This window comes from Haemaphysalis longicornis, unplaced genomic scaffold, assembly GCF_048455015.1.
Source record: "Haemaphysalis longicornis isolate Haplotype H1 unplaced genomic scaffold, Haemaphysalis longicornis Haplotype H1 scaffold_1, whole genome shotgun sequence".
In the NCBI taxonomy this organism is placed as follows: domain Eukaryota; kingdom Metazoa; phylum Arthropoda; class Arachnida; order Ixodida; family Ixodidae; genus Haemaphysalis; species Haemaphysalis longicornis.
In genome coordinates this window covers 260,016,117-260,041,814 of record NW_027526203.1, presented here as the reverse complement: position 1 = coordinate 260,041,814, position 25,698 = coordinate 260,016,117, and the positions used below count along the sequence as shown (strand labels likewise).

Sequence of the window (25,698 nt, the reverse complement as noted above, 5' to 3'; positions counted from 1 at the left end):
CATGAAAATGCCTCTGTGCTTCTATTTCAGCGCTCGTCAATGATCCCTATGTGGTCTAAATTATTCCGCAGCCCTTCACTACGGCGTGCTTCAAATATTTAAAACAATTACATAATACAGCGTATCTGGCTACTCATAGCCAAATCTAGATGTTAAAAACAACTCGCAATAAAGACAAGCGGCGTAAGAATACAACGCATCAGTACACAATTGTCTGAATTTCTGCACATGTTTCCCAGCACCGGGTTCATGGCCTGTCTCCTTGTGGCATTCCTCACAAACGGGATGGAACGCCACTGTCGCTGATGAAAGAAGACTCATTGTCTTTTTTTGTCCCCCACTAACGCTGCGAGGAGTATTATAAAAAGCGGAATATCGTCGAGAACAGCAGGGCCGTACCGAGAATTTTTTCGGTGGGGAGGTGGTTGGATTATAGGACGAACTTCTGCCAAAGAGAAAACTTGCACTGGCATACACGCTGCCTGGAGAAAAATATTCAGGGGAAGGGGGGGGGGGGTGCGGAGGGGTTGAACCCCGCTATACACCTTGCCTTGCTACGCCCCTGGTGAACAGAATTTGTTGCCTTTAATTATTCATTTATCGACTAATTAGTACCCTTTTTAGAACTACACATAGTAAGGGCACTTAAATAAACCGATGGTTCCCTTACAGTTTTGTGAGAGCAAGCACTGTGGAAAGATACATAAAACTTGAGCAAAGAGCACCAGTGGAGATGTTATATGGGTTCATTTTCTTTAAGCAGGAGCCCGGGACCACTAATTCCGGAACCATTTCTTCGAGGACAATTAGATCCGGGACCTTTGTTCCCTACCTTGGAGTTGGAACCATTTATTCCGGGACCATTTATTCCGGAACTATAAGGTTCAGAGCAATGTGTTCCGGGGAAATGTGTTCGGGGACCGGACCATTTTTTTCGGCACGTTACACCCAAAGCTGAGAGGAGTGGAATCAGCGATACCGCAGAGAGGGCTAGCAGTTTATTCGTCTGGACAAGCCGCCACTGGAAGTTTAATCCACCAGCGTTTAATACCACAACTTTACTTTAGTAGTGAGGGCAACTTTGCTGCGCTATTGGAAGAGCTGCCCGTCATTAAATTCGATATCGTAGGGATTGGTCCGTTCACGAGGAGTGATGACTGTCTTGAGGTGTTGAATAGCGGGCATGTATTTTGTTTCTGAGACCATCCAGAAGTGAAGGAGCTCGGGGTAGTTTCTTTCGTCGACAAAAATACAGCAGGGGTTGGGGAGGATTTGTACAGCTTTAGCGAGAGGGATGCGGTCCTTGCGATCAAGCTAAGTAGGAGGTAGAAATTAAAAGTAGTTAAAGCCAGAAAAAAAAAAAGCATTCATCGAGGCATCACTCCGTTATTTATTTTTTTCTGCGTGCGTTACAAAGCATGAATATCCCTCTAAACACGACATCTTTATATTTTGTTTCCCATGTCAGGCCAGCATAGATATCTTGTCTTTGCCTTATCTTGTCTTGCCGTCTTGTCTTGTCTTGCCTTCTCTTGTTTTGTGCACCCACTGTAGTGCGTCCCCCGCTCGCCGCAAGTATTCCAAACTTTAGCTTCTCGACTGAAACACGCACATGTATGGCCTGCCGCGTCGCGTCGAAAGGGCGATAGCTGTTATGAGCTCGTTAAGCACTAGTGACTATGGACGCCGCTGCTGTCATGTCGGGAAAGCAACAAGAGGAGGGGGCGGGGGGGAGTAAATGCATCATGCAGTCTAGCTAGTGTGATAAGCAGGACCGGAATACTGTAGCATTATGGACGTAAAGCCCGCCCTATATGGTGCGAAGTCACATGGAGATTCCCTGCTGCGGCGCCTGTCTTTGGGCAAAACGATATATTTTCGTTGCTGCAGCAAATTGCCAAATGAAACAGGGGAAGTTCGGCCGTTCCAAACAGATGTAAGTTTGCCGCAGCAGCAAAAATAGATCGTTTTGTCGCACGAGAGGCGCCTCAGCAGAGAATTCACATGTGAATTCGCACCATCTAGATGGACTTTAGCTGGCATCACGTATCTTGGTAAGCGATCCCTCTCAAGTTGCGCCAGTCATAGAATTTCTTACAAAAACATACTGTTGAACACGTGTAATCGTGTAAACGTGAGCCTTATGAGGAGGGTAAAGATTTGCATTAGCTTCTGAATTGGCTTGGCTTGCAATGCTTTAGTGTGTGAAAACACGTAAAGTACACCAAAAAATGACGAGCAAAGGTGTTCATTCACGTAGGTAGGAAATGTAAACACGACTTTTACCAATGAGAAATTCAAATGAGGTACACGTTCTCAGGTTTCCTGTTTTTCACTATACATAGCAGGAGGCCAGCTGCAGCTGGTCTGCGATACGTCCGCGATGGCGACAGGCCAAACCAGTCATTACAAATAATTTTTAACTACACAATGTACCGCGAAAACACCTTGAATCGTTGCACCCTTACTTAAAAAAATGTATTCGAACATTGCGTAGGAGTTGTATACGTACGAGAAAACATCCGCACCGGGGGCTATGTCACAGCTTAAAGGAGCCATGAGGACAAAATACAAGTTTGTTTTATTCGAAAGATTTCGTGTTTTGTAGTGCCCGCAGCGCTTGTCCGGCAGCAAAAGATGCCGTATTCACTGAGAAATTGATCAATTTATGTTAAAATTTTGATTATCTCGCGAAATCATGCGTTTTCGGGACGTCAGCAATGAAGTCATAAGCGCCCGTATACAAACGAGCTTGCACTGCGTGTTTCGGCTGCACCGGGGCTTGCCGTCAGTCTTACCAGATGGCGCTACCATACTCATGCACACACCATTGTCTGCCGTTGCATTGTTTTTTGACCGTATTTGCCTGCACTTGGCTCGTTTTTGTTGCTGTAGAAGGTAATTGTTTCGTGAAACGTGGAATATCCTGGACAAACAAGGTCACGTAGGCAACGTCGCTTACGCCAATCGGCCAGTACGTGTAAGACAACTTGAAAGCGGCGGACTATTGTGCTGCTAAAACAAGCATAGTGCACGCAGTACCAAGAACAGTACGCATCGATACTTCTATGCTTACGTGTGCGTTCGTAACTTCCACTGTTTATCCCCCCATTCTTACTGCTATAAAAATAATGTGCCCTAAATTTAAACGCAATTAGCTCGTTCGGCACACTTATAAGCTCTTCCTAATTGCGTTTGCTTTCGCCCGCCTCCGCCATACGCAGAACTGGCTGGTATGACATCATAAGTTCTGTTGCGGAAAATGAGCTAGTGGGTCGCATGGCCATTCCCTTTTTTCCAAATCGTATAGCTTAATTGAGCGAGGTTTACGTTACAAGTGGTGTCAGTATGATTCTAGCGAGGCAATCTTTCGAATGGACCAAAGTTGTGTTTTCTCTTCATGGCTCCTTTAACGGCGTACGTCATCACACACTCTCAATGTATTCTTGAAGCTGCAGTCACAGAAGTTACAGCCGGGTATGCTACAGTTAGATGAATGTAACCAATCTCGTCACAGCTCCGAAATAACGGTGGCCGGCTCTCAGGCATCGTGCTTGGCCATCATTTCACTGTTTATTCCTCAGTATGGCTTCGGCGTTTTGCATCAAAATTTACAGTGGCAAAAGCTGGCGTTCAAAATGCGCATAATTAACTGTAACTCATTGCACTCGCACAAGGACAGCGAAACGCTGTCTTCTTGGGGCCTTCAGCCCATCCCATTGAAGATTACTGGGCCTCAAGCCCACTACACAACGTTACATGCACTTACCGAGCCAGGACCAAGTCCACAAACGGCCGTGCCCGACAGAACACAAATAAATCAGCGGTGTACACCGAGAGGCACCCGCCAATGCGAGACCATGACGTCCTCGGTGGACACACACACTGCACTGTCATCCCCAAAGTGACAACCGACCAGAACCAGCCCCCACTCTCTTCTCCCGAAGTGGGTGTGTCTGCAGTCTGTCAGTGGCCTCGGGGCCACGCTGTTGATCTTCGGTGCTGAAGCGGACATGCACTGCGCGGCCACTGGTTTCACCATGGGAGTAACCGACGCCGCTTTGTAGGCACCTTCAAATCACTATTGCTGCTGTCCCTTTGATACAAGCCTCGTTTAGCCCACTACTGTGAATCGATAACAGGTCCCACTGTTGCCGCCGAGGGAATCCTACCATTACGTTTGGTTGCACGGTTGATAACAGTGCAGGAACGGCACTCGGCACGTTCAATCGACACCTGTAACAGGATGCGGCATAACAATGGGGGTCGAAGAACTACAAATGCCACTCTGTGGGGTGCGTTATAAATTGTCGTGTTTGTTCTCCCGTAGCCCGATATCCCGATGTACTGTTCACAAAGCGTGTCAGTGGAAGTTGACTTTCTTTTTTTCGGGTATATTAGGCTTTGTTTAGTACTGAAACCACGCGTGATATAAACTTTGTGGTGATATCAATAAAGCACTCGTTGTTCAGCCTTCTTATAATAGGTACTTATTTTGAGCACTAAAAGATTCTGACAATATGTTTCAGGAATGATGGGCTGTGTTGACTGCTTTCAATGAACATTTAAATCAGCTCAACTGAACTGACTAGTACAAGAACCCTCCTCTACGATCTCTCGGCGCATCTAATAAAACCACCTGGCTGGGTCTAATTTATCACTGGCTCATCTCCACTGCGCGCATCGTGTGTACCCCAAGTGCAGTTTTGCCGCATAAAATGTGTGGTTTTTATTTCTCAGCTAGACTTGGTTGCAAAATATTTGGGGCTGAAAATTTAACTGTATCCAAATACGTGCACTAACGCAGTGTAGAGTAGACATTTTCCAACCCAGTACCGAAGTAAGCAGTGAATTAGGCATGAAAAGGGCGTGACATTTTCTTGCACTTGCTGTTTTCGCTCTAAAGGACGCTCAAAAACTATCTAGAGCAATTGAGAAAAGAATGGATGAACAGACGGGGATGAAAGGCGACTTTTTTAACGTGCAGCGCACTTTAGGGGCTCGCCTTGTCGTCGTAGCTCGCTCGCTGGACCCAAGTAAAGCCAAGCGGCGTTCCATCGTAGCGGTTGTCCTCGCGGCTTAACCCATAGGCTTCGAAAACCAAGCGGTTTATATAGTCATACGAGTTCGAAACTCGTGAACCGCTGGCGCTTGTCACACATGTCCCCACTGTTCAGCGCAAAGAAAACTGCAGGTACATTTGAGGCAAAGTATACGTAATTAACCGGCAGCGCACGCGTTCATGTAGTTAGGAATTCTCGTTGGGTTGGTTTTACGACATTAAGCGAAAAAAAGTGGCAGTGCAACGCCGGCATGTGCGGAAGGAAAAGCAAGCACAAAAAGAACAGAACTCCCGTTGGCGCAGTTTCAGGCAGCGAAGCGAGCATTGCGAAGGCGGAAAATCTGAATTGCATTGGGTGATAGCTATCAGCGGATAACGGCGCTACAGCCCATTCTGGCGAATCAGTGCTCTGCCCTTTCGACAGCTTTCACATTTAACGGAACGGATTTAATTTTTTTATTTCTTAGGGCAGGCAGATGGAGTGCGTCGTAGTTGAATAATTCTATGAATCGGCATCACTCGGCGGGTCAGCGCAGGAACCACATGGGCTAAAATAAGCGCGATATGACGGAAACTTCTTTGAATCCCGCCGCCACCCTGTATGCCTAGGCCCGGAGCTTTTGTAGCCGCTGACGGCGACCGTAGCGCCGTATACGTGCACCTTCCAGCGCCGAGTTGATTTCACATAAACCAGTTTTCTCAACTCAATTCACCCATGTATTAAGCGTGAGTCGGAAAGCTGTTGCTGGCAGTTCAATCTAACTCGAACCGGGGGCATCGGGAACTCTTTTATGCCCATTTTTCGGGAAACGATGGGATCCAAATTCCAGCCATTTGCATTGCAAAAATCTATCTGTGAAAGATATAGACATCCACAGTAAATATTTTCGTGGGCAGGAACAGGATGCCGGATCTATAACCAGATTGATGATTCATAGGGTCAGCATTACGCAAAAACCTTTAAGCAGCGTTTGAACCTGGGTTACATTAGAGGCTTACTGGCTAAACTATGAACCTCGTTTCCAGATAGTGTTGGTACGACCTTGTATCAGCATCAGGCCTTTTCACCCTTCCGCATCAATCCCGTTAGAAAAGCCCCTGCTTACTGAATAAAAATTCATATAAAACAAGCTCAACCTGTTAGAGAATCCCATGAGTATCGCAAGCCTTTTCTGAGGAATCATGGGTGTCAGGAATCATGTCTATATACGACGCCCTGGTGGGCTCACATCAAAACGCTTTGTTTGTATACCGGTAGATACCAGTTTCCCTAACTGCCTATCGGCGCGCGTGTACAACCAGATGAGTAGACATCGTTTTCACGCTTCCCTTTTTTCTCGCTAGTTCGCTTGCTCGCTCACCCCTTTTTTTTCTTTCTGTATTAAACTCCGAGTTTCCAGGAACCACAGGGAGGTAACACTTTTAATGTTTCACATTAATGTGCAACCATGATGCGACGTCAAGGGATGACTTTGTATGGGTGGAAAAGCTGAGCAGCCATATGGCTATACCTTCGCAACAAACTGCAGGATATCGCGCTGGAGGAGGCGCGCTAGGCTTGCAGCCGTTTTTTCCCTAGCTTCCTTGACCGCTTCTAGCTGATTCGCCTGCTCGCCTTTTGCGTTTGCTCCTACGCTTGATTCCAATTTGCCTTGCTGGGTGTACTATTCCCCTCCACTCGTACTAGTAATTACGACTATACATCGAGCGACACCGGTGACACCCTAGTAGTGGAACGTCCCTTGCTGGTGTAGCGGCAGGCTGACTGGTAATTTCGGATACGCTGTCTGTAGCCTACATTAGCAACCGGTATAAATAAACCACGTTTTTGCACCTTTCTATGCTATTATAACCGGAGAGAGAGAGAGAGAGAGAGAGAGAGAGAGAGAGAGAGAGAGAGAGAGAGAGATTGTAAGTGTTAGCTCCAAACAAAACAGAAGTTGGCGACTACAAACTTTGGAATTAGGGAAGGTTATAGTGGCTTCTCACTATAAAAGATCTAATAAAATTACATTAGAACGGATTGCTACGGTTGCATGTGTGTGCTGAGTGATCTGTATGCTATGCGCAGCATGTAAAATAAACATACATCAGCAGTACAATGTCCGCATATTTTTGTCGCTATAACGAACTCCCGGAGGGCGATGGCTTCTTAGATAGTCCCACAGTCTCAATAGTTACTGCAAATGAAGGGGTGTCCCAGATAACACATTACAAATTAACGGAAAAATAGCTGTTCGTTGATATGTGCTAAACATGGCTTAGACACAGATCCCGAATGACAGAACGGGCCTCAGTTAGTGATAGAAAATCTGGGATTTCCGGTGGGGAAATGGCTTGCGGAAGGAGGCGGATGATTGAACGGAATGCTGAAATGGGGATGTGTAAAAGGCCCGTGTTCGATATTTCTTCATGAGACTGTTAAGCCGGCGGCCTCTCCAGTCGTGTAGATATACCTTGGGACTACCGGGCGTGTGTATCCAAGCGTTGCTGATGTGATAAATCCGCCAAAAGGATCGACCCTGTTGTGACAGTAGTCAAATTATATATCAAAGTTTTTTGAGCGGGGTGTGGGCCGGGGCCGGGGAGCTTGGCGGGACGAGTCTGCAGTGACGTCAGCATATGAACCTCTCTCTCTCTCTCTCTCTCTCTCTCTCTCTCTCTCTCTCTCTCTCTCTCTCTCTCTCTCTCTCTCTCTCTCTCTCTCTCTTGAAGGAAAATGAGGTATCGCATTATAATGCTCACACGACGCCAGACAGCGCCTCTTTATGGAACACGTGACCCACAAACGCAGAGTGGAGATACCTAGCCGGGGAAAACGGTGGAGCGTGTTTCCCCGAGAGTACATATGAGCCAGACAGGAGTAAGACAAGACGCCAAAGCTTGTTTCGAAACGACGCGACCTCATGGCGGGCGCATTCCACCTCCTCTCCCAATCACTTTCGATCTCGCCGCAGGTTCGTTTCCTACTCGCACCAAAGTAGCACATATTTCCACTCTTCTTTTTCCTGCCATGCAGCGAGACTTTCCAGCGGGGTCGGCCCGTTTTTGCCTCATTACTTGATCGCTGTCATCGTTCAAGCCTGCTGCGCTCTGATCGTCGCCGCAAGTTGGAGGAAAAGAAAACATTCGCCTCCTCTTCCGCTATGTTCTTCTCTTCTTTCCTTTTCTTTTCTTTTCTTTTCTTTGCAGCCGTTTTGTGCCGATGGCGTCAGGTAGCCTAGTTGGCCCGGAATATCATCTGTGCTTGGGAGGCCTAGGCCACGGATGTACAACACACCTGACGAGACAAAGCAGCTGGAAGAATACGAGTGAATCCTCTTGTGAGCCCAGCTCCGGAGCGAAAATCCAGGACTTCAGCACTAGAGCACCCCCTAGGACTACAACCGTCGTTCTGTTGGAAGGGCTCCGTGCGACTGCAGGAGCACAAGAGCGCATTGCCGCTTCCTTTCGACAGAAGAGAAGCCCAAATGAGCGCACTGTTTGTACGCTCTTGGTTCATTTATTAGCCACGGAGTAATGAGACTGCGAATTCCCGCGGACGCGAATAGGAATTCGGCGCTGGCGCTAGGCATCCTAACCCCATTCACTTTCGCACGTCGCACACTTGCTATGGAGTTCAACAGCATAGGCGCGGTGTTTGCTTCCAGAACTTAATCAGGGTAAGTCAGACTTCCTAAAATTAAATCGTTATCCCTCCCTCCCTCTTTACCTTTGTAGCCTTGCGTACGTTGACTACCCCGTCAAAAAAAAGGAAAATATAAGGTCGTTTCAAAAAGCGAGCCTGAATTTCGCGTAAGCTTTCTCTCATTATCAGGCGCCATTTTTGAGCTGAGTATTTTCTTATTGTTTATCTGACTGTATAGGTTACGGTTTCGCAAATTATTATCCCCTTTTTCAGCCCACTTCAAGAGAGCAGTATTCCAAATAATAGCTGCACTGCTGACCTTATTCTTGACGATGGGACAACTTCTATCGCCGAGCTTCATACACCCACGACGTGAGCCTTCTAAAGTAGAGCTCGAAATTGAAATCGGCTACTAGTTGAGTGACGTGACCTTTATTTATTTTTAGACGACAGGGGCTCGGGTTATTAGGCTGTACTCTGTCTGACGAAGGCTTCAGCCGTTTATGTGCATTTCAGCCATTTCTGTGCAAAAAGCAAGATCATCGAAGTAGAGAAGGCGAAAGAGAACAAAATAGTAGCCGGGAAACTGCAGCTGTTATATCACTCGACAGAAGAATACATAGAAATGTAATCAGAAAGAACTTAGGTATGCCGAAAATCTCAAATTTAAAGAAACAAGTTGCATGAGTATGAAGATAATTGCAAGAATTTCATGAGTAAGAAGGTATTGTTCGGCATTCTGTTAAAGACATGTACCGAGCATGCACCGAGATGTAAAGGCATGTACCGGAAAAAGTTGCCAAATTTGATATAACATTCCTATGGATCTTGACACGCTTACATGTACCATCTTGAAATGTCTTGCCCAGTTCAAACTTCCTTCAAAAAGAACCCCGGGAATAAAATCTTGAAATGAATTTAGAGCTTTGTAGTTGTTGGGTGCATACTCGAAACCTTTTGATTCGCTAACGTTCGGCTGTAGTTGATTCGCTTTTAACTAAATTAACAGGTCCTATAACGATGTGTCAACATCAGTATCCTCCCATTGAAGAGGCACTTGTATCGTAAGCATACAAGATTATATCAGGCATTCATTGTGTTCTCGCAAGAACATTCAGATATTAGAAACAACAATTGGCGCAAAGCAAACCTTGTGGAACATCGTACGTAACGGAATTTAAGAAATATCCGCATCCATTGATGAAAGAATGGTGTACGCGCGCGGTTAAGCAACTGCTAAGCAATTCCAAAGCGATGCCCCGAACTTCGTAATTCGTAATAAGTAATGTTTCGGAACAAAACGTCGTGTTTAACCGAGCCGAGATTAAATCGTTTTGTTTCGAAATGAGTAATTGTTCTTCAATGTTCATAACTTTCATCTGAGCCGATCGAATTTCACAGCAACCGTATTGGTGTTATCTTCCACAATGGTTTGCGTTAAGTCAGGATATTTATATAATCGTGTTTTAGAAGATGATTTGGAGGAAAAAGCTAAGAGGAAACGGGAGAAAAGTAGTAAAGTATTACACAAAGGTCTTCAGGACTGTAACATAGGAACCAAAATTAACAAACGCGTCGTTTTTGCTTTGGAAGTTCGCGATCTTTGTTTGGATAAACTTACAGCAAACAAATTTTTCTCCAAAAAAAAACGTTTTGACGTGCGCGAGGGGGCGACGCGAGCGTAGACATTGCCAATGCTTGTCGCCCAGCGGCAAATCTTTGAGAACGCTTTCAGTAAATCTGCTTCTAGCGCAGCATCCCCCTGTCGTCGACTTCGTCTTGCACTCGTTCATTAGCTCTTGTTCTTCAAAGTGCGCTAACTAGCCGCGATTAAAATACTGCTGAAGAGAAAACGCTGCGAGGAGCTGGGGTAGCAGCCCCGCGACTGTTGACAAATCAGTCGAGCCACCGAAGGCAGTTCATGCAGAATGTACAAACTCTACCAAGAAATAAGAAACTTGCCTCTGTAAAAGTATAAAAGGACCGTTTGCCCTACCTGATAATCAGCGCTCGTGACGTATTCCATGCGGGCTAGTTATATCTTTCTTGGCGCTATCCAAACAGACTATAACGTGATTCGTATTACGAGTACCACGCGATACCTTTTGTCACCACGATAAACGCCCTGACGATCGCTAGGAAGAGAAACAAATGGCACGAGAGAGGAAGTGAGAGAGGGTGGAGAGAGGAAGTGAGGAGGGAGGGAGGGGGAGATAAAGATTGAGTCCGTAATTGTTGACGTAGTCCAAGAGGAGACAGTTCGCCAAATCCCGGAGTGCAGAAATACTCGATACTTCGACAAAATACGGAATGCTTCAAAGCGGAACCTTCTTGTCTGCTTCACCGACTTAATAATAGGCCGGTAACTGTACGCTGATGAAATCTGATTCATAATTAATTACTTGGACTAGAGTTGGACACGTGGCCGCAATTTTTCGTATTAGCTATTTAGGACAAATTGAGCGACCCGGCTAGGTGGCGTCGCCGACTGGAACGTGTCATTCTGAGTGCTTTCGCCAGTTTCCTAGGACCGCGCACGATTTTATACGAGCACTGAGTAGGGGCCACCTTACAACGCAACGGTGTGTTATTAATCGACGAGGAGCCCCGAGGCAACGCGTGCGGCCGCCACGCTCGCCGCTGTTCTCCGTGCAGTTCGATATGCCTGCCGCTGCTGAACGCAACCGGGACGAGATCAGGCGCCAGATGCCGATATGCGCCGCAGTATGCAATGCACTCATTCTGCGTCAAAGTATCTCAACCGAGAATTGATTACAGCCGCTCTAAGATTTTTAAATGTTGACATAATGGCCACCAGGAGCGCCTTGCTGGCGATCCGGAGTAAGAAAAATAGCGGGTTTTGCAGTGCAGCATTTCTGTAGAAGAAGCACATTCGTATCCCCTCTGATAGAAAAAAGGGTGTAGGCCTATTCGGGTGTAGATACGAAAAGATGATAGTCATGGTGATGACGAAGAAGATGATGGCTACTGATATGAAAACAACATTGCACACGCGGGTTCTGCACCTGGTTAAGAGTATTTTTAACCGCTGATGATTTGCCTATCCCCTGACTGGGAAAGCGGCGTTAACCAAGGATCATCACTACCATCAGGCACGCGCAAAAGGTGGGCTGGGGTAAGGAGGGGGCGATGCATCTCCCTACGCCTGCTACTTGGGCGACTGCGCTTGCGAGGCTCAATGCCGAAGTCAGTCAAACGCATAGATCAACTCCCTTATGCCCGCCCCTTAGCTTGAATCTCACTGCATCTCACTGCTGCATTGCCTAAGGCAAATGTTTCGCTCTATTTCGCCACTGTATTTCGTTGGAAAGAAGACAAAATTGGCAGACTTGCCATTTCATTTTACTGCCAAATTCGTGTCGGTAAGTGCGCACGCATAAAGTCATCATATGCCGGGGTAGGGAATTGGGCTCCCGAACGTCCAACAGACCTCAACCTGGATCCCATATTACGTGTTACGCAGCAGATAACGAGAGTCACAGGTCCAACCTCAGTGTCTGCGCCTTTTCCAACTACTTCGGTGACTTAACTACTTAAGATATGTGCTTTGACAGTTATTTTACTGTTTTCGTTGGACATTACATCAAACTAAAACTTTCCCGGACGCCCTCGACAGGGGGACTTATGAACCGGAAGGACAATGCCCAGTAAATGTTTACGGTCGCTTACTGATTGATTTGATTGATTGTAGGGTTTAACGCGCCGACGCAACGCAGGCGATGAGGCGCGCCGTAGTGGAGGGCTCCGGATTAATTTTGACCACCTGGGGATCTTTATCGTGCGCCGAAATCTCGTACACACGGGCGTTTTTGCTTTTCGCCTCCATCAGAAAAGCGGCCGCCGCGGCCGGGAATCGAACCCGCGACCTTGTGCTCAGCAGCACAACGCCTTAGCCACTGAGCCACCACGGCGGGTACGGTCGCTTACTTATTCCATTAGAGACCGATAACTTCACTCATCCCAACAGGACAACTTTATCGGATTTTCTGTGCCGCTGGCTCCTCAGCAGATAAGGGAAATCCACTCAAGTGCGAGAAATTCCTAGGCATGGTGAAGAACAGCTTCTCCCACAAACAGGCTTCCATTTCTGTTCGGCGAAATAGGGGGCGCTCAGGTTATAGGGGCAGGGTGAATGTTTATTTTATTTTATTTATCGTATGGTTTAACGCGCCAACGCAACGTAGACGATGAGGCGCGCCGTAGCGGAGGGTTCCAGATTAATTTTGACCACCTGGGTATCTTTAATGTGCGCCAAAATCTCGTACACACGGCCGTTTTTACTTTTCGCCTCCATCAGAAAAGCGGACGCCGCGGCCGGTAATCGAACCCGCGTCCGCACAGCAGCACAACGCCTTAGTCACTGAGCCACCGCGGCGGGTAGGCTGAATGTATCCGAAAATGCTGAAGCATTTCATCACACAACGCGTCCATTGCTTCCTGCAGGTGTCTAAGTACACGCCGCTAAGATTATTATGCAGAGTTTTGACGCTGTGGAACATCTTCACAGGGTTATTTTGTATGGTTTGAAATTAGAATTGGTCCGTGGCAGATAACGAGCGCCGATCTGTTACGTTACGGTGCACGCTAGATATGCAATAGCGACGTGAGTATTACTTTGAGTTTCACAACCGTGTGAATCCCCTAACGCCTGTCACCCGTCCCTGCAGGGCAGTGGACTGGAACTTCAGACACCCTTTACGTTCATACCCTTCTCCGCCATAGTCGTCTCTCATCTCTCCACTCTTACATCCGCTCTTTCTCGCCCAACGCCTAGTAGCGGGCAGAGCGGTTGCTCAGGACGCCCTCTTTGTTTTTCCATTCATGAAAATTTGCTTTGGGAGGTATAGATAAGTGAGCACTTAAATGTGCTTATTTAACAACAGTTCAGGCATTCTACGTGCTAACAGGGAAAGTCCATGATATTTTATTGACTTCATAACCAAAACGCCGTCTAGAACTGCACGTGGTTGTTGCTTTTAACACGAGCAGGATTTTTCAGCAATTTTTGCGAGATAAGTTTGTCTTGTCGAAAAAAGATACCCCTTGTTCGTCGCAGAGGCCCACGTGCCTCTTTTAAAGAGAACCTAAAGATCTACGAACTGAGGCGTGCGGAAGGCGACCGACGTGGCCCGAAATCTGATTATATAAGGTTGGGGTTGTTACCCTGAGCACGGCGCTCCATGGACTTGTTCAGTTAAAGTAACACTTGAGCTCCGCAGGGGCTTGGAAAGCCCTTTGCAGCAGGGTATAAGTGAATGTATCCTGAGAAAGCATAGATGGCAACATTTGTTATCCGGCACACACACGACGAATTTCGTCCATGCTTACACCCGGAAAATGTGCGCTCCGAAATGAGAGACGAAGCACCCAGGTGACGCGAATAATTCAGTATGCTATCAGATGAGAGGCGCCCAGCTATTCCAAAAAATGAGAGCCTAGCGCTCCGCTCCTCTCCCCTGCTAAGATGTGAGTGATGTCTCATCGCAATCATCATCAGCCTGCATATGTCCACTGCAGGACAAAGGCCTCTCCCATGGACTTCAACCAGACATTTTCTGCATTAACCGAGTCCATTGTTTGCCCTGGAATTTTTCTTCCTTTCCTCGAGGGAGGAAAGGAAAAAATTTACACCATCTTCCCGCGAGGGGAACCATGGGGTAGATGCAACGCATCGGGGGTTGCCGTTGCGTTTCCGTTATGTTAGCGGTGTAAGCGTGTGGATTGCTGTTGTTGTGTATCCTATTTACGCAGCATGTTCACCCCCGATGCGTCGCATCTACCCCATGGTTCCCCTCGCGGGAAGATGGTGTAAATTTTTAACCGAGCGCTAGCTGCGCGCTAACGCACAGCTGGCACGGCGACGGGAGCGAGCGCAGCCGAGCGCAAGCTGCGTGTTGACCGCGCTGACGCACAGATGGCGCTGCGGTGAGAGCGGCGGAGCGCGCAGCTGCCGCGGCGAGGAGAATGGGGGAGGGATGCGGACTACGCCGCGACAACGACGCGGGACAAGGCGAGTTAAAGAGATGCGTTGCATCTAAAAATTAGTCACGTCTTTCGGTAACAACTCCGTTACCCTGCATGGTGGTCTGCAGCAGTTCTCATTTCGTCGTGTTACAGGGCCAGTGCAAGTCCGCTTCTTTCTCTTAATTTCTGCTATGACGTCTTCCACCCGAGTTTGTTCCCGAATCCGAGATGCCGCCTACCTATCGCTAAGCGTTCCTTCTACCATCCTTCTTGCAATGGCTCGTTGGGCTGCCCAAACATTTTTTTCAAGTTGTTTCGTAAGGGGCCGAATTTCTGCCAATTGCAAATGGGTACATTTATAGGCTTTCTCAGGATATTTTTTCAATAAAATACTGAATGTTAAACACTAAAAACAAACACTGGGTCTGGCATTCCCCCTAGTGGAGCGAAAAGCGAAACCCACGCGTATGTAGAGATTACTGCAGACGTTAACCTGGTCTCATAGCAGATGTGTAGCTCCGGCGCTCTAAACCTCATTTTTTTCGACCTAGTGACTGGTTGTAACACTGTAATAACAGAACCGGTAACGCGATGGGGGGCTCCGACAAAGCCTTCTCCCTCACACCTCTGTTCAATAACACTGCGCATGCGTCTCCCACGTGGTGTCCAGAGTATTCTTTTTTTTTTTTTTGCTTTCGATGTTTTACGCATCGAAGCTACACCAGGGCTATAAGGGGCATCGAAGTGCAGTGCTCCGGATTAGTTTGGCCCCCTCGGGTTCTTTAACGTGCAACGAAATATCGACGCACGGAAGTTGTCACCTTTCGCCTCCATATAAAAAAACTGGGCCCATCTCCCCGCGAGGGGGACTCGAGTAAACGCGTCGCATAAGGGGTGGGTGTATTGCGTTAACGTTAAGTGTTTGGGGAGTTGGTGGTAGTGAATGCATTGTATCAGCAGCTTATTGACGTAGTTTGAATGAGTCAAGGATATAAGGCGCGTTCGTAGCCTCCCATTCTGTGTCGGCTTTGTGGCGCAGTGTGTAGAGCACCATGTACATTGCGTTCCGCCCGCAGGGTCGAGGGATCGAAACCAGGCGCCGGATAGTATTTTTTTTATGTAGTGTAGGGGAATGGGTACGGACTACGACTACGGACGTCAACGCGGGTGACATCGTGAGTTACTGAAATGCTCTGCATTTAAAAGCGGACAACGCGGCCGAGAATCGAACCCGCGTCCTTGGCCTCAGCAGCACAACGTCTTAGCCACTGAAGCACCGCGGCCAATCGTCTCCAGTGAAAATCGAACGACAAACGAGAGGGCATAAGTGCGCGCCATTCATTCCACGAAGATCTCTTATGCCGGTAAATAAATTCAAATAAATGAATGCATAAACAATCCCCTAACACGTGCATCAATAAAGCAGTCAAACTTGTTCAACATGTGCTAGAAGTTTTAAACGAACACAAAAAGAATGGAAAACAGCAGAGCCACAATGCTAATATCTGCCGGTGCAATAAATGGCCAGGATCACAATGTACAGGAGTTCCAATACAAAAATAGCAAGAAAATGTAAAAAACTTTGACTACTACGTAGACCCACGTGATCGTAGAGATTTTGCACTGATAAGTTGAGATATAAGCAATATATATTAATTTTTAATTAACGAAGTAATATTAATAAATAATAAATATCAATACTTATCATTTATCAATTTCATGAAATTAAATTTAAAAATGAACAATTTTGACCCCCTGGGAATGTTTAACGTTCGCCGAAATCTCAAACACAGTTCGTCTCCATCAGAAAAGCGGCCGCTGTGGCCGGGAATCTATCCCGTGTCCTCATGTTTAGCAGCGTAACACCATAGCCACTCAGCCACCGCGGCCGGTAATAATAATAATAATAATAATAATAATAATAATAATAATAATAATAATAATAATATTATTATTATTATTATTATTATTATTATTATTATTATTATTATTATTATTATTATTATTATTATTATTATTATTATTAAGCAGGACCAGCTGCGTGGTCCTGCTTCAGTCACAATAACGGTTGTTTATGGAGTACGTTTCCGCACATCCTAAATTTGGGCGAATTTTGTGACCTGTGTGCAATTTTTTGGTGTTTCACTTATCCCAAAACTCCACTTACCTAAAATATTGGCCTGCGAGTCACCATGGTTGCATACTAACGCGCGTGTGTGGGCATGCACGACCGCCCGTATTATGGCTGGTGTTTGGGGTCGTACGGGATCCCACCGATATGAACTCCCATGGTAGTGAGGTATATCATAATAGTGGAGAATGGTTTTTATGAATAAGTTGGGATGAGCCCTGAATCATGACTCCGTCGGGCTTATCAGCGGAGTTTTCCTTGCAATTAAGCAGACATCGAACCAGTGGGAGGAAGGGAAAAAAGTTGTTTTTGAAAATAAAGTGCAGGTAGAGTTTATTACAATGGGGAGCCACGACAAAATTCCAAATATTTGCACTTTATAAAGGGCCCTTACACTTGTTGACACCGTCGCCCCCGTTTGCCCGCATACGACGTACGGCAGAGAGGCTCCGGGACGACCCGGCGCGGTTGGTGATGCCCACGGTGAGTGGTTTTTTGCCCAAAGTGGGCTCGTGCGAGTAGACCCTCTCGCCGGAGGCCAGCGCTGGGACGGCCCGAACACGCGTTTACGAGAGCGGCGGCGGTTGCCGTGAGTGGCCCCCCTCGCGCGCTCAGCAGCGGCGGCGACAGGGCACGCAGAAAAGCTTGACGTCAGTGGCTTTTGCACACGGGACGCCGTTGCCCCTCGCGCCTCGCGCGCACCGGCCGTCCGGCAGCGAGCCCCCCCGTTCAGCTCAGCGCGCCGAGGGATTGAATCCAGTTCACGAGCGGCCGCGCTCCTTTCTCCTTCCAGCCGAGATCTCCCCCTCCGCAACTGCGAGCCCAGTGCGCCACGCCGGGCGGCTGGGGAAAAAGAAGAGCGGGAGCGACGCCGCGAACTTTCGGTCTCCGGCAATCGATTTGACGCCGCTGGAGTCGTAACCCCTGGCTAGATTTGCCCCCCTCCTTTCGATTCTCTCCATACATTTGCGGCGAACAATCCGCGTATCAACGGCGGCTATCCGACGAGACAGTGCGCGGTCCGGCGGAAAAAGGAAAACGAAACTCCGGAATTAGCGGCGCGCGGCGACTTCACCGACTTGCCGGTCCGACTTTGTTTCGGCGACAAAGCAAGAGGGGCCGCGAGGCGCAAGATAGAGGGACGCAGAGATTGAAGATTGAAGCAACGAAGGGAAAGTTTTCGGCGTCATGGTTGAGTCGGTGATAACGGTGAAGCTGCAGCGCGGAGATGGCACCTCCTGGGGCTTCCGGCTCGCCGGTGGCAAGGACTTTGGATACCCGCTCTCCATCCAAAGAGTGAGTGGGACTTTATCATTTTTGCGGAATTTTTTGTGACCAGTCTTTCCGTGGTCCGGCACGCGCTGCGGACCACCGGCTCGCTGGCGAGAGAGGGGCTGGGAGAGAGGGAGATGGCTGAAGAGCCCAGCCGGGCCGAGCCAGGCGTTCGTCTTTCCCGCCTGACTCGCCGGCGGACCGACCGCTTGGCTCGGACAGCGGGCGCTAAATTCGGAACGCCCTTGTGTTGGTTCTCGGGGACGGTATTCGCGTTAAAAAAGATGCGCTCTTGCTCGTTGTTCCGGCGATGGGTGCGCCGCAAGGCGAGCTCAAATGACGCGTCTGACATTTGAGCTCCTTTTGCTGCTGCAGAAAACATTTTCTTGTCGGCTTTTCTTGGCAAGTTTCTTTCAGGATTCCACCCAAAAGTGAAGCTTGAAAAATGAGGCGGTATTTTTATCTTCCTGATTATTATTAACAATTCTTTGTTTTTTTTGTTTTTTGTTTTTTACTTATTCGCGTTGAACGCACCTAAACAAACTTCCGAGGGTCTGTCCGCCACAGTGCGCCTGAATGATGAATTGCTGAGTGAAAGGGAGGCAATCTGAGCAACAATGAGACCCTACATGCACATTTCTTCGAAAATTTGTCCTGTGTTGTTACATTATTCAGTAACAAACGCAAGCTTGCATTGCGTGATGCCGGAGTGCCGACAGTATTTTTCTAGTCGGACTTTATAAAGTCACGCGCTGAGTCTAGCTATTAGTCGAATTTTTCATTTTATCATTATTAATCGTGATTCACGTGCGTTAGAATGAAGGAGACCCCTATGTGCTTCCTTAGAGTGTACAGACAAAAGAATGTAAGAAGAGGAAGGAAGAGATTACGCTGATATGCATCGGTCTTAACAGCGGGAAACGACCAGAGCTTGAGAAGCAGCTATAAAAGATAAGGAAATCGTACATGCCGTAGGAGTCACCTTCCCCAAGAAATATATAACTATTCTTCTCTATCCAACGAGTCAAGTTCAGCAAATGACGTGGGTTTAGTGTAAAGATTCGACTAAAAGATGCGGAACCTGTTCCATCGATGACAGTAATGGGTTATTTTAGGACGTTGCAACGAAGCACTCCCACGAAAAGGTTCGAGGTAACACACCGAAGAACGAAAAGTTAATGTCCAATTGTTCAAGGGGATCTCCTAGTGCTCTTATTTATAAGAAACTTGAAGATTGCAGTTCCATGTTGCAGCTACGGCTTGTTTTTGTGCAAAAAACAGAGAAACCGCTTCCCGCAAGGAACGCTGCATGATCGTATGCCGTACAGGCGCTTTCAAGTACTTCTCGCAGGAGCGAGAACATCTGGTCTTCTCGCCCCAGTCTTCTTTGCGAGCCCCTCTACAGTGCCTATGTCAGCACACTAGGGCTCGCTGCATCTTATCAACGCTTCTCGCTGATGCGCGTTTCCTGAAAACGCGCATACACTGCCAACCCTTTGTTGGTTGGGCTTGTCTCGCCTTACTCTGACCGAAGGCTTAGACTTCGTATGATAAAACTCCGAGAAGAAAAGAAGACTAGAAATAGTTGTTGTTGTAGTATCTTTGTTGGAGGAAGGGACGCCAGAGGACGAGTGGGTTAAAGAGGAAGGAGAGGGTAGTGGGTCAGGAATTTTTTTACTGCTCGGCCTTCATGGGAAGTGTTGGGTCACTATCAGTCTCGAATAGACGGGTAATGCAAGGAGACGATTGATTAAATAAAGTCCTTTGGAACTTGAGAGGTCTTTGTCTAATGAAGTGTAATTAGTTGTGGTGTTGTGGTTGCGCGTTGGCTAGGATGGAGTTTCGATAATGTGTGAAACTTGAACAGTTCCATACGGAATGGTGGATGGAGGTCGGCTTTTGTAAAAAAGTATACAGTAAGGGTAGCTTGGTGGAAGACGAGGGAAGAACCACTTGCGAAGAGTCTCAGGAGTGTAGACTGCGTTGGCGATGTACCATGAGGGCTTAAAGGGGCCGTGAAGACAAAGTACAAGCTTGGTTCATTAAAATCACAGCTTTGTCCCGATTACAATGATACTAATTTTGTCTAAAACTTCAAAACAAATAACATATATATGAGACAAAACAGACGAAGAAGTGGCGACTCCCCCGCCCCTTTCCGGCAACTTGTCTATGACGTCACAGAACCTTGTTCGTGCCATTGGCGGCCGCCGACAGAAACGATCGCCGGGGGGCCTCTTGTTTCATTTGATCGCATCACTTGAATGCTAACTACAGTTAACCCACTGGTAACTTTGTTTTTAGTCTTTCCCCCTACCACGTTCACTATTACCCGTATTACGTCACTGCAGCACGCAATTCAAAAGTTTTTTTCAATATTTCTTGAGTTTTGATTTTTTGGTTACAAAACTGTCTTGTATGCTGGAATAGAGCTGAGGGAGTTACGAAAAGCCAGTTCTTTCAAAATGAGCAAGGTTCAGACATGTTGTCACAGCAAACGTACCCGTGCGAGATTCAGGGCAACGTGTGGACGCTGACTGGCGGTACTAGCAGCGACGCTTCTTGCACAGTCCTTCATTTTAGGTTTCATTAAAGCGCGTCGTCTGACAATAATTTACTATCTGAGCGCTGTTTTTTATCGATATTGTATGCGCATGTGCTTCACTCCACCAATTACGTCTCGTAAAATCAACACAATACTTAAACAACTTAAATTCTTGAGCAGCCTCAACTAAACTGCAGTGTTACGCCAGCTAGTTCATGATGTGCTCTGTTCCTACACCGTAGCACCAAGCGTAGCTTCCCTCGTACTGAAATAAAGCGTACCTGGAAACGGTCACGTTTGTACAAAGCTCCCACTTGTTCACTGGGACAATCGAGAGTCGATAGGCCATCCGGTATAATCGGTAACGTGCTGGTGCTCTTTTCTGCTACCTTCACACATATTCTGTGACCCCTATACTTAAAATTAAAACTATAGAGAAAATAAAATTATTAAATCTGAAATGGCTAGAAAAATGCGACATATTGAAGGCGCTACCGTCATTGGCCTATTTTCTCAACCATAACGGTTTCTTGCCTTTCTCCGACGATAGCCTCATTTTCGGTAGTACCCTCCCTGGCAAAAAAGGACCAATACTGTGACCCTGAAATAATGGTGAAGGCTGCTTGTTTATTTCCCCCTCCGATCACAATAGGAAAATTTGTTTGAATCGCGCCGGCGACACCTTCTTCATAACGTGCAGTGTGCGAGTTCGGTCACTAGCACTTTTTATAGGGAACTCATAGGAAGGAAGATATTGTACACGCGAGCTACGCAGAAGGGGTGGCGCAGGAGCTCGCTGCAGCAATCTGAGGAGAGGGGGAAGCATTTATTTGTTGGAGATAAACGCTACTCTTATCGATTTCGAGTACCTGATGGAGACTCGCATTGAAATCAAACGGGAACGTGCCCATGCCCTTCGACCTACTTTCAGCTGTCCTTTATCTGCGCGGAACGTGAGCGCGGAGCATTCGTCTTGCCGCCGATCAAGTGGGCATTCTGTGGCGGCAGCAGTGCGTCGCCTTGTCTATAGCGATCCCTTTTCGTGGGGAACTTCCGATGAAACATACCGGGCCGTATATATGCCCGTTTTCGCCTCTCTCTACCCGCCGAATGGCCCAACGGAAGTAGAAGAAATGTCACAAGACATATCGACGGGGACAGTGATGGTACTGGAATCTCAGTCTCATCTGTAATGGACAGGAGCACAGGCCAACAGTTCCTCATGGTAGTTTTGTCTGCCCGTTCGGACGAAGAGTGGATGATAGAATCAAACTATGGAATAGAAGTGAAGAGTTGGGAAAAAGGAAACCTCTCCCACTGAGGGTAGAATTCGCAAATACTTTGGTTACACATCTGGCAATTCCTTTATGCAAGGGAGCCCATCGTAAGACACATCAATAGAATAATATCCGGCCTCAGGAGTGCGGGGTAATTCAAAAGGCAGACAAAAGAGGGGGGAGGAGGAGGTTTACACAAATGCTGTCTCGTTTCACCTCAGTTTGCAGCGAAACAAGCAGAAACACGCAAATTTTTTTTCGTTTTTTTTCGTTTTCTTGGACTCTGCAAGCAATATATATATATATATATATATATATATATATATATATATATATATATATATATATATATATACTCCAGTGTCGCGTTTCCATTGTCGAAAGAAATGTTTCTCGGCTGCGATCGATGAATGGGACTGAGAGCAACCTTAAGGATATCTTCGTGGCTAGCGAGGTTCAAAGATTTTATTGATATTTATTTTATTTTTGCCTTCCGAAGGAACTCATCGTGGTGGTTGTAACTTCACAAGGTCGCCTGCGACAGCCCAAGCGGGCCGTCATCGCGCACATAATCTTCATATCGATTTCTGCGTTTATGAGTCACAAATCATGTCATATTGAACCTCGAAAACACTCATGAAGGAAGCGTTTCGTGGCCGCTGTTGTTTTCATGATACGGCCAACCCCTTTATTTATATTTCAACTTGACACTTGCTCCGACCTGGCGCAGCGAGTCACCATCGCTACCACTTTACCGCGGCACGTGTAGCCAGTCCCGTAGCGCACTGATAACTCGTACGAGCGAGCCAAGAGCCCGGCATAAGTTCCTCCTTTAGGTCAAGTAGCAGATGCCTTCGTTCCCCACGGCGGTGCGCCTATAAATGTGCGTCATCGCGTATATCAGGATGCTTGTAAAAATTACTGCGAAGGAAAGCTGTAGGGAATAGTTCAGAGTTCGAATGATGGGTTTTATGCGCCTAAGATACACATGCGCTAGGAGGGGCGCCGCGGGGAACGGCTGCGGGTTAACTTAAACTAGCTAGGGATCTTTACATTCTGAGAAGAGTAGTGCGCAGGGACGCTTTTTTTTTTTTCCCGCGCTGCATAAAAAAAACAGCCACCACCGCTGGGAACTGAACCAACGACATCACGTTAAGCAGCGCAATTTCTTAGACACCGAGCCATAGCGGTGAGTCCACTCTGCGAAGACGAAACGTTGGTGCTGATAGATGGGCAAACGAAGTTAGGGGAAAAATTTCTCTGGCTATCGTGAACCGTACACGGCACCAGCCCTAAATAGAAAGGCTTAGTTGCTAAGTCACCGTGACCGTTAAGTGAGGAAAGGGGGACAACGTCTCACCGATTCGCGGACACCTAGTGCCATGAAATTATATGGTTGTACGGTATATGCATGGTGTCATACATGTACTGTGCCATACTATGTATGTGTCATACTGTGTACAGTATATGGTGTCATACTAGCCTTTGGCTATGGGTCCACGCAGCTATTTTTGCCCTTTCATGCTTGAAATGGAAATAAAGTGAAATGAAATGAAATACGCGAGTATAACGGGAACTAAAACTCTGGCCTGGGCATAAATCCTAGGTGCTTGGCATCAGTATACTATGTGACTCACTGTCACTAAAATAGACAAGTAAGACGCGTTCGACGTCGATGCACTGCCAGGTCTGTTCTTGTCGCGTAGGTGTTTAACATTTAGCGCTACAGTCACACGCCGCATACGCTATCGGCTACTCGCAGGTATTCATGCGGCAGCCACACTCGAGACCACGCCCGCGGAACCGCGATGTTAGTTTTCACAGTATGGCCGAAATATTCGCAGCACTGGAACTATATATCCGATAACAGTGTCGACCTTGTCCTAAAGCTGAAAGACTTCAGTCAATCATTTAGGAGAAGTGACGCAAGTCGTTATCGTGAGTAAAACTTACACACTCTGCGAGACAGATTTAAGCGTAAGCAGCAAAAGGTACCGTCGTATATGGCTGCTCAGTTTACGTAAAATTCTACTTTTTCTCTTGTCTTTTCAAAAAATACACTTAGCAAAGCATTCATCTTCTCTTATCATTGTTACGCTCTCATTTAAGAAGAAAAATAATAATAGCGCGGACAAACACGAAACCGATTTACAAAGCGCGTAAAGGAAAACTGACTTTTTGCGCTGTTCCAGCTTTGTGGGAAGCGAAGCTCCCTGAATTCGTAACCGGTTCCTCCGCACCTGGACTATTTCCGCCTTACCAAAAGCGCGCAAAGGAATAAGATACAGCTTATCCAACGTGAGTTTTGATTGAACGTTGCACAGGTCCGAAAAGCGGACAATCTTTCCGGACATCTGACCTTTATAACAAATCATGGGCTCGCCCCGTTCACTTCTCTCCGTTAAGCACCGACTGCGAGATAAAGCAAGGGCTGTAATCTTTTTCGTTATTTAACAGGGACTGACGGCAACAAAAAAAAGTAGATTTAACGGCGTGATGTTAATTCGTAGTGGGGACCAGACAGTACGATGACGTAGTTTCCTCTATCGTCTGGCAGATCCCTTTACGCGGCCCAGGGAAAACAGAAGCAGGCAGCGATAGGAAATTCCTTCGGCTCCGTGAGTCACAAAGCCGGAGGAAAATAAATAGTGGGCCTGCTTAAAAGCGCGGCTTTCATACAACCCCGCAGCAGAGTGGTGTCTCACCGAAACCGGTTCCAGTGAGCCCGAAAGGAAGTCTGCCCGCGACCACTGACTGCACTCTGCCGAAAGTACACATAGACAGACACACACACACACAGAAAAATAGGATAATAAAGAGACAGCTGCATAGCGCAATGTTAGTAAGCCGAAACACGGTGCATATGAATAAAAAAAGAACGAAAGAGAATGCAACCTCAGGAAGTCATAAAACTTGACAAAAGCGGGGAAAATAAAGAAAAGTATCCCACCAGCCACTCGCATTAAACGTATACCGGGTGCATGACGTGGGCACCATTCTGAGCGTCCGAGGCTTCTAATGCAGGCGCTTGCAACATCAGCGTAGACGCATCGCTGACAGACATCGGAGAAGTTTCTCGGTATTCGCAAACCTCGCTTTTCTGCATGCGAACAGACGCCGGCGCAAATGAAGCATGTGGCCTTCGTCTGTGCTCCTTCTGGACGGTTTTTCTTTCCCGGAAAGCTCGGCACCTGAATGCCTTCTAAAATGTGGCAGTAAGCCAACGGTAATATTAATATTTAGTTATAAATCAAGGATTTATTTGCTGCCTAGGGGCAGCCGAAAGGTGCTGCTTCTTGTGCGGGGATAAAAAAAATCATAAGAAACAAAACTTTCAACGTGCATAATCCCTATACATGAAATAAACACTAGTCAAAATGTATCATTAGAGCATTCGCGGATAAAAAATAAATTTCGTCAGGTAGATCAATGGAAACATACACTCACTTCGCACGAACGTGTAAACTAAACAACATCCCCTAACATCGACAACATACGATGCTAACAACAAAAGGAACTGGCCAGCTATAGCCATGGGAAGAACATTTAGTCAGATGAAACAATAAAAGAAATCTACCATAAAGTTTTATCGAACAGATAATGCGATACTCTACCCTGCATATTTCTAAACTCTAAAAGCAAGTAACAAGTGCTCGGCATTCTTTACAGGGTGGAATTCCAATTACGGAAGCTGATAGTGCGAATAGGGTAGAATTTTATTGGGGTTTTAAGAGGGTCTGTTGTCTTGACCTGAGCAAAAGAAGGTCAGTACACGAACTCGTCCATAGCGTACCTAGA

General features: G+C 46.9%; 1 protein-coding gene across 5 annotated transcripts in view; it reads left to right on the top strand.

Moving 5' to 3' along the window:
- Positions 1–17,480: 17,480 nt before the first annotated feature.
- Positions 17,481–25,698, top strand: part of Zasp52 (Z band alternatively spliced PDZ-motif protein 52) — a 118,199-nt gene continuing 109,981 nt past the window's right edge. For 2 of the 5 annotated variants that reach the window (XM_077676360.1, XM_077676367.1), the window contains exon 1: positions 17,484–18,102. In XM_077676360.1, coding sequence (XP_077532486.1) covers positions 17,995–18,102 — 108 coding nt within the window. In that variant the 5' untranslated portion in view covers positions 17,484–17,994. Of the gene's footprint in view, positions 18,103–25,698 lie in introns of all 5 variants that reach the window. The other 3 variants (XM_077676350.1, XM_077676346.1, XM_077676376.1) reach the window with 3 other exon arrangements.